This window comes from Phragmites australis, chromosome 23 (assembly GCF_958298935.1).
Source record: "Phragmites australis chromosome 23, lpPhrAust1.1, whole genome shotgun sequence".
In the NCBI taxonomy this organism is placed as follows: Eukaryota; Viridiplantae; Streptophyta; class Magnoliopsida; order Poales; family Poaceae; genus Phragmites; species Phragmites australis.
In genome coordinates, this window is record NC_084943.1 from 20073044 (window position 1) to 20082152 (window position 9109).

Here is a 9109-nt window from a genome sequence, read left to right on the forward strand (position 1 = left end):
TGCTGAACAATATAGTTACAATATTATCGATTACAATAAAATCGTAATATTGTTGAGTGAGTACTAGTTACAACATGGTGAATACTCTAGTTACAACATAATAGACAATCTAGTTACAACATGTATTATTGAGTATGAACTAGTTACAATATGATAGATAATAGAGTTACAATATACTGAACAATATAGTTATAATATTGCAGATTACAATATAGTAATAATTAGTTATAATCAGTCAGATTGGATAAGTAAGTTGCAATCTTGCTATGCATATAGTTGTAACCGCTCTATGCCTATAATTACAACAGATAGTTACAATAACTATATAGTTGCAATTATTTCAACAAAACATATTCATGATGGTTCTAGTTTTGTAAGCATATTTTTTAAGTAAGATGTTTCAAACGATTCATCAATTGGAGTTACAGTTTAGGAGAAAAATTATTTTAAAAATTAGAATGAGAGAGGAGGTAGGATGGTGGGATTCTTTTGACTAGCCTTTGACCATACATGGATGGTAGGTGGGTGGGTAAAAGCGTGCTCGGTCGGTCTAGTTGGCTGCTTGGTCGGGCTCACGTGTGACCTGTGCGCATTCTGCGCGTATGCGCAGATATATAGTGTTTATATATATATATTATTTTATGTGATAAATGATATATATATGAAGTATATGAGTATATAAGATAATATATTTTTTAATGGTTTGCATATAGTTTTATATATTACATTTTATATATAGATATAAAGTACTGTTAAAATCTATTAAAATTGATAGACTTTTTTTAATTTTTTAAATAGTTTATATTAAAGTATCTTAGAATGAGTATATAAATATATCCAATATATTATATAATATAGTAAAGAGTACGGACTTCTGAGAGTTCAGACTATATATATATTTGCTTGGGTTGCTGCATGCTAGGTAGGACTTAGGAACGGAGGAATCTTCAGGGCCAAGACACGCGCCTCTGCAGTCCTGCAGTGCTGCTGGCTGCTGATTCGGTGCTTCCTCGTTGCGCACGAACTTCCATTGCTGCCTTTTTTTTTTCATTGCACGAACTTCCGTTGCGATTTTGGAAAATCGGCTCAATTTGTTTGTTAGTCGTTAAGTTCTTAATCGAGCCACTCCAATCGTCCTTCTCAAGCTCACCGTTCATCCATGTGACGATTCATCGTTCATATGGTGATGACCAGAACTTGGAAACCATCATCGTTCGAATCAGCGTGGCTCGTTCAACTGAATCTGTAGAAATTCTCTTGAAACGAGTCAACTTTTACGGCCCTTGGTACTGTGTTGCGGCCATGAATCCATGATGGGCTGTCGATGTATACATGCGAGGAGCCGGCTGTGTGCGGCACGCTTTACAAGCGAGCATGCATGCACGGCTGCCTGCGATGCCTTACCGCCATGGCCGGGCCCCCATCTGCAACGTCTCGACCACACCGGCCGGGCGGCCGGATCGCAAGCCGGGAACATCAACTTGACGGGAACCGGATCTCTAGCATTTCCCAAATCATTGATGCGAGCCTGCGCCGCGCTTTCTGAATTTCGGAGGTGTCATTGGATCAGCTGAATGCATGATGACAATAAAATGCTGGGAGGAGATGGTCCGAATCAGGAAGAAGCAAGTATTACCTGCATCAAGATCTGTATGCATGCATGCATATGCTGATCAAATACACGTCCGTCAATCGATCTGGACTCTGGAGAGGGGACGGCCGTGCATGCATACATACATTGGCCTTGTTTCTGCTCGTGCAGAGTTCAATTTGTGGGGGAATCAAGATCAATCTTCCCAATATCTGCTTACTCATAATCTGTTACAGATCCTTACTGTTTGGCCACATCTTCTGCTTTCTCTGTGGAAAAACAACTGAAGCAAAAGCTGTTTACTCTCTGGTCCTAGCTCGGTTACTTACATATACATTGTTTATCCGAAAGCGATCTAATAATGTGGATGTGATTAAAAGAACACACCAACATCATCTAACCAAACTCGTCCTGCATAATCACGTAAACATGGCAAAATCCGTACATGTTTAAGAATACTGTAATTCTACCAGCTGGGGGTGGGCCACCGAACAAGCACTGGGTCGTCAAGCTCAGGCAGACAGGCAGTCAGGCACCAAGACTAGACCAGCTCGCTTTCGCTTTATTTGCCTTTGGAGGTGTATAAATACGAGGCAGCAGGAGAGAGGGGCCTTCATCACTTCATCTCATCTCCTTCATTTCGATCTCGTTCCATTGCGTGCTGGAGCCCTCCCGTTGGCCGGTGGTGCCGTCCATGTCTCCTCCTACTGCACACTGATTGAGCTCACCACTCTCCCTCTATCTCTCTCCTACTGTTAGGGTTTGCCATGGTCATCACCTTTCCCGAGTCACCTTTTACTCTCTCTGATGACGCATGACATCCATCCCCACTAGCTCTAGCTGCCTCATCAGCACCCTCTCTCTATCTCTCTCTACTTCTGTCTCCTGCACTGTTCTTAGGTAGCTCCAGCTCGTCCTCTCTTAGCAGCTAAGGAATGCCACATAAATTATAAAAGACACCACTTGAGGTCCAAGGGCAGGGGAAAAGAAAAGCTGTGGTTTCCGATCCCTCTCCTCTCACACTCGCTTCTTCTTCTTCTGAAACCCCTCCCGCATAGATCTTTTCTTCTTCTGAAACTAGTCACGTAAAGTAGTAGTCGGAAAGAGGAAGGAGAGAAGACGAAGAAGCTTGTTCATCTCACTGCGTCATGGTTTTCTCCTCGATCCCAATCTTCCTAGATCCTCCGAATTGGGGCCAGGTAACGAATTTACTCTATCCTTCTTCTTCTACTACGAGTTCCATCCATTTTCAAACTTTAATTACTGTTAATTTCGTCATACACACACTGATATGTACAGATGTGTGCACATCAGCACAAGCATGATGAACTGATGCAGTTTATATATTTTTTATCTTTGTTTCCACGTTCTTGTTTTGAGCGAATCTTAGTTTCTAATGTTAATCTCTAAGTTTTGTTGATTAATCACAATTTTGTTTACTGCCTTTATTCATGCCCAATTGAAGCATGTTCTTGAATATACCATGCATACTTTAAAGTTCAGTCTTTATTAATTTCCTTCTTCGATTTGCTACACAGATGCAGATACAGCAGCAGCCACTTCAGTGTCTCCTTAGCGGAGGCGGCGGGAGCGACCACCACCACCTAATGCCTCCGCCGTCCGGCCTGGTGCCGCTGCCCGGCGGCCTTGTTGACACGGCGGCAAGCGCTCCGTCGGGCGGTGGCTCGTCCACCTCGCTGCAGGCCGCGGCGGCGCAGCCGCGCCCGGTCGTGTCGATGTCGGAGCGCGCTCGGCTGGCCCGCGTGCCGCTCCCGGAGCCCGGCACGCTCCGGTGCCCGCGCTGCGACTCCGCCAACACCAAGTTCTGCTACTTCAACAACTACTCGCTCTCGCAGCCGCGCCACTTCTGCAAGGCGTGCCGCCGCTACTGGACGCGCGGCGGCGCGCTCCGCAACGTGCCCGTCGGCGGCGGGTGCCGCCGCAACACCAAGCGCTCCAGCAAGAAGTCGTCCCGCAGCGGCCAGGGCGGCTCGGGCTCGGGCGCCACCGCAGCCACTTCGTCGTCCTCCACCACCTCCACCTCCACCACGGCCACCACCACCACCACGAGCGCGGCCGTCGCGGCGGCCGAGGCAATCGCGAGCATGCAGGCCCAGCTGCCCCACCTCGGCCTCCCGCCAGCCGCGGCCGCCGCCGCGCTGGAGGCGTCGCTGGAGGGCTACCACCACTACCTGCAGCTCCAGATGCAGCCGCAGTTCCTTCAGCAAGGACTGCACGGGTACCATTTCGCCGACGGCGACGGTAGCGCTCTCGCCGACGGGTTCCCGAGGGGCGTCGCGTCGGGGCTGCTTGCGCAGCTTGCCGCGGTCAAAATGGAAGAGCACGGCAGCGGCGCCAGCGGTGGTGTCGTCGCAGCACACGAGCCGTCGTACTGGCCCGGGAGCGGCGGCGGCGGCGGCAGCGGGTGGCCGACGGAGTTCCTGTCGGGGTTCAGCTCGTCGTCGTCGGGGAATGTGCTGTGAGTTGCTTGCATGGGACCGTCCAGGCCGGATGCATGGGCCATGCATTCATGGATGCTGCTGATGCTGAACTAGGCCACCCTGAATGGATTAGTTTTAGGGTTTATGTGGTTTGGAGACTTGATCGGAGTTGTGTTCTTCAATTAGGCTGGTGATCAGTGTTGGGGTTTTACATGTTTTTTTTCTTTCTTTTTCTGAGTTTTTAAGCTGGTTAATGCCGTGTAGTTGGTAGTTGCATGTTAACTCATGGAGGGTGATATGTGTCAAGTTACTTAACTATACTATGTTTAATTACATGAGAACTTGGTCATAGTTGTACTGGTTCAAAATTTCATATATATGTGTGTGGATGTTTTCTTGTTGAGGGTTAAGTTGTGGAACAATGTGTGAGCATGTATGAATGATTATATTCTCGAGTTAAAATTTGAAAATGTGATATCTTCTTGGAGGTTAATTAAGACCAGAGGTTTATTTTTCATTGAAAACGAGTCGTAATTCCATGAAATTTGCTCCTTCCATCGCCTACTTTTTAAAAAAAAAAAGTTTATTAATTTTATCGTTACATCAAGCTAATATAACCACATAAAAATTTACCACTGATCTCTGCATAACAAATATGCATATAGTCACAGTCTAACAAATAGCAACACAATACAAGAATCACACAAAAGACAAATATAACAAGATGGAAGCGCCTCCCTTCCGATGAGGTTATTCTGATTGGGTTTGGATATAGAGTTTAGACTACCATCCAAACTAAGTAAAAAGTTATCCGGCCACTCGCTCCTGTCATGTACGTGCCATAGTAACCACCTCCTGATGCATCCACCGATGTAGCATATACAACGAATGGACCCAATGTATATATGTAAAAATAACCTGTAAAAAATAAATAAATTTCTATTATATACTAACTACTTATTAACTATCGAAAATTAGTATGTAAGAATGTAGAGAACAAAGAGAGAGATAAAATAAGATATTCTTATTGTCTTCTATCATATGTATGCAAACTCCTATATATATAGCCATAAAACAATGTTCCAAGAATTGATGCTAGGAGAGTTACATCACTAATGCCATGGAGGTTAAAAATTTGATGGTATAGGGGTTATAAACATCCACATAAATGAAGATTTCATAACATTCCCACTTGGATATCCATTAATTATGAATATGCATGCCTCATTAAAAACCTTGCTAAAGAAAAACCTAGTGGAAAAAAAACCATGATCAAGAAAAAAAGAGTACACATATATTCACTCATCCTGATGGCAATATCACTTAATATCTTTGAGTCGCCGCACTCTAACACCATGAGTCAATTTCTTGAATACTGAAGTTGGGAGTGCCTTCATGAATAAGTCTGCTAGATTCTCGCTTGAATGAATTTGTTGGACTATAATAACACCATCCTTTTGAAGATCATGGGTGAAGAAAAACTTTGGCGATATATGTTTCACTCTCTCTCCTTTGATATATCCATCTTTTAATTGAGTGATGCAAGCTAAAATTGTCTTCATGTATGACTGTAGGCGTTTCTTCTTCTGAAAGTAAATTGCACTATTTGCAAATATAATGTGTCATATTCCTTAACCACACACATTCCCGACTGGTTTCATGAATTGCCAAAATTTCTGCATGGTTAGATGAAGTTGCTGCTATAGTTTGCTTCATTGAGTGCCATGAGATAGATGCACCATCACACATAACATAACTGGTTTGTGATCGACCATTGTGTGGATCAGATAAATACCCTGCATATACAAAACCAACTAGTTCTCCCTTGCATATATTAGAAAAATTTAAACCCATGTCTATTGTACTTTGAAGATAACGAAGTATATGCTTCACACTATTTTAATGTTGTCGTGTAGGACAAGAGCTATATCTTGCTAACAAATTAACATCGAATGCAATATTAGTTCGTGTATGAGTAGACATATACATGAGTGCTCTTATGGCACTTAAGTATGGCACCTCAGGACCAAGAATTTCACTGTCAGTTTCTGGTGGGCGAAAAGGATATTTGGTTACATCAAGTGATCTGACAACCATTAGGGTACTTAAGGGATGTACTTTATTCATGTAAAATTGTTTCAATATTTTGTCTATATAAGTTGTTTGATGCAATAGAATTTCATCCTTGAGATGTTCAATTTGTAATCCAAGGCAAAATTAGTTCTTCCCAGATCCTTCATTTTAAATTATTTTTTCAAGCAATCCATTGCCTTAGTAACTCCACTAGGAGTAACAATCAAATTTAGATCATCAATATAAATAGATATTATCACAAATCTAGATTTGGATCTTTTTATGAATACACATGGATAAATAGAGTCAGTCTTGTACCCCTCTTTTGTTAAATATTCACTGAGACGATTATACCACATTTGCCCTAATTGCTTTAATCCATATAATGACTTATTCAATTTGATTGAATATTGTTCTCTAGAACCTACACTTGGCACTTTAAACCCTTCAGAGAGTTTCATATATATGTCACTGTCAAGTGATTCATATAAGTATGCTGTAACAATATCCATTAGACGCAAGTCAAGATTCTTTTTTTTTTGCCTGACTAATAAGATATCTAAAAGTTATTGCATCCATCACAAGAGAGTATGTTTCTTTATAGTCTATACCAGATCTTTAGGAGAATCCTTATGCAACTAATCGTGCCTTATATCTTGTAATTTCTCCCTTCTCATTTGTTTTTGCACAAAGACCAATTTATAACTAACATGTTTGACACCATTAGGCGTATGGGTTACAGGTCCAAAAATTTCTCTTTTTGTGAGGGAATTCAATTCTGCTTGAATTACGTTATTCTATTTTGGCCAATCTTTTCTTTGCTTGCATTCCTCGACTGATCAAGGTTCTTGATCCTCATTTTCATCTATAATTTCTAGCGCTAGGTTGTATGTAAATGCATCACCAATGATGACTTTATCACAGTCCCAAATTTTTCTAGACATGATATAGTTTAATGAGATTTATTTTTCTAAAGAATCAGGTACATTTATTTTCTCTATAGCATTACTATTTCCATGTCTACTATCTCTTCAAGAGATTTTTCTTGAATTATCATTATTTCCTCGACCTGTCCATCTCGATTCTTTGCTCCTTTTCTTTTTCAAGGTTTTCTTATCTTTGGGACCCAATGGTCTACCACATTTTGATTCATTAGCGGTGGACGGTTGCCCATCTTGGACATTAATTTTTTTTAGGAGCATTAACAGTTAGAATATGTGACTTTGTCACTCTTTTCAAGTCTATGAAAGCGTCTGGTAAATTATTCGCTAAACTTTGTAAATGAATTATCCTTTAAACTTCTCGCTCACATTGTTTTGTATGAGGATCAAAGTGAGATAGTGATAATTCATTTCAACTTATTTCTTTATTTAGCTTCTTGTTGTCTCCCCCTGTTGTTGGGAAATTTGATTCATCGAGATGACAATCAGCAAATCTTATGGTAAATACATCTCCCATTGATAGTTCAAGATACTTTATTATTGTCGGTGGATGAACACCGCGAGCAGGGATCCTGAGGGACCCCCTTTGAGATTCGGCCGGGGGGCTGGTCCTGAAACTACCTCGTACGCGAGGTTAATGCAAGTGAAACTTAGGTAGGATGGATCGTCAGCTAGTAGAAATGAATGCACCAAGAATTTAGACAGGTTCAGGCCGCACGGAGGCGTAATACCCTACTCCTGTGTGTCCAGTATATTTTCAATGCTCTTCTCCTTTCCTTTTTTCCTCTCCCTTCTACAAAGTGCTCCCCCCTTTATCTACCGGTGGGTAGGCCCTTCAGGGAGTGCCCAGAATAAGGGCACAAGTTCCCGTAAACAATAAATGGAAAGTGATCATCATTGGTCTACGGTTGATGTTACAGATGGTTGAAAATACATCCCTTGGACGGTTCCATTGGTCTTCGCGCTCCAGCTTTAGCAGGCGCAGGGGCGCCCACCGGCCAGCTTCTGATTACTCTCTCATGCCCGTTTGGTCAGAGTAGGTCTGACGTGGTCTGATGTAACAAGACGATAAGCCTCAAGCATATCAAAGATATCTTCAAGAAGTCTTTCTTTATGGGCCTCGCGAGGGGACATGCGATGGGACCCGCCATATTAATTGTGCCTACGCCTTCCTGCCAGGCAGCAGCAGGAACTGTCATATTCAGGACGGCAGGCGTGGGGGAGAGTGGTTGGATGTGACTGTCCACGCTCCCCATTAAATGCGGCATCGGGCCTCCCACCGACCAACACCTCATCGTGGAGTCCCTACGGAGTCCACGGGCATGGGGCTTGCTGGGTGCTCGGGGCTCTCTGGGTGCTCGGGGACCAACTGTTCTTGGCTCCGAGCACCCACTCCCGGACCTTGCTTCCCTCGGGTCCTCGGGGCTCTCTGGGTGCTCAGGGACCAACTGTTCTTGACCTCGAGCACCCACTCCCGGGCCATGCTTCCCTCGGGTCCTCGGGGAGGTGGTCCCCGAGGGAAGGTGCCATGTGGCACCGCGCTGTCCTGGCCTCGGGACTCGGGAACCCCCGGATCCCATATCACCGACAGCAGCCCCCGGGCCCATCAGCAGGCAATGGACTAGAGACTGAGGGTGGGGCCCTATTTCTTCGAGGCCGATCACAGCATTGGTGCCACGTGGCTTTCTGTCGCCCGGTGCTGAAATCTTTGCAGGCCTTGCAATTTTTAGGCCCATGCTCTTGGTATAACCCAAGGAGGAGCCGAAAGGGTGCGCGCCATTTCAATTTTCGAGGAAGGCGATGATGAGGCGGGAGACGCCCAGGCTTCCACGCGGATTGAGGAAAACGTGCCTCGCTTACTGCGCCGAGGAATAAGGCGTTTGAACTCCTAGCGATAAAAAAGGGGAGAGGCCTCCGCCGGTGCTCACTTCATGATGATGAAATAATTTCCTATCTTCTCATCGGACTAAGTGAGGAATATGACCCACTTGTGACCTTAGTCACCACCCGTGCAAATGCCATTACGCTGGGCAAGGTGTACAATCATCTCATGAGTTTTGAGA

General features: G+C 44.0%; 1 protein-coding gene and 1 non-coding gene across 2 annotated transcripts; both read left to right on the forward strand.

Annotated features, from left to right (window-relative positions):
- The first annotated feature begins 2221 nt into the window (after nucleotides 1–2221).
- On the forward strand, nucleotides 2222–4429 carry LOC133906327 (dof zinc finger protein DOF2.2-like). The gene is made up of 2 exons (XM_062348196.1): nucleotides 2222–2790; nucleotides 3130–4429. Exons 1-2 carry the CDS (start codon nucleotides 2740–2742, stop codon nucleotides 4072–4074), a joined length of 996 nt encoding a protein of 331 aa, XP_062204180.1. The 5' UTR covers nucleotides 2222–2739; the 3' UTR covers nucleotides 4075–4429.
- A 4541-nt stretch (nucleotides 4430–8970) lies between these two features.
- LOC133906848 (small nucleolar RNA Z247) lies at nucleotides 8971–9109 on the forward strand. The gene has a single exon (XR_009907856.1). It is a non-coding gene; the product is annotated as a small nucleolar RNA Z247 (small nucleolar RNA).

Bases quoted from the DNA above. Each gene is read 5' to 3' on its own strand.
- LOC133906327 (XM_062348196.1), top strand. From the start codon at position 2,740: ATGGTTTTCTCCTCGATCCCAATCTTCCTAGATCCTCCGAATTGGGGC. The intron at 2,791-3,129 runs GTAACGAATTTA...TTTGCTACACAG, and splicing joins ATCCTCCGAATTGGGGCCAG to ATGCAGATACAGCAGCAGCC.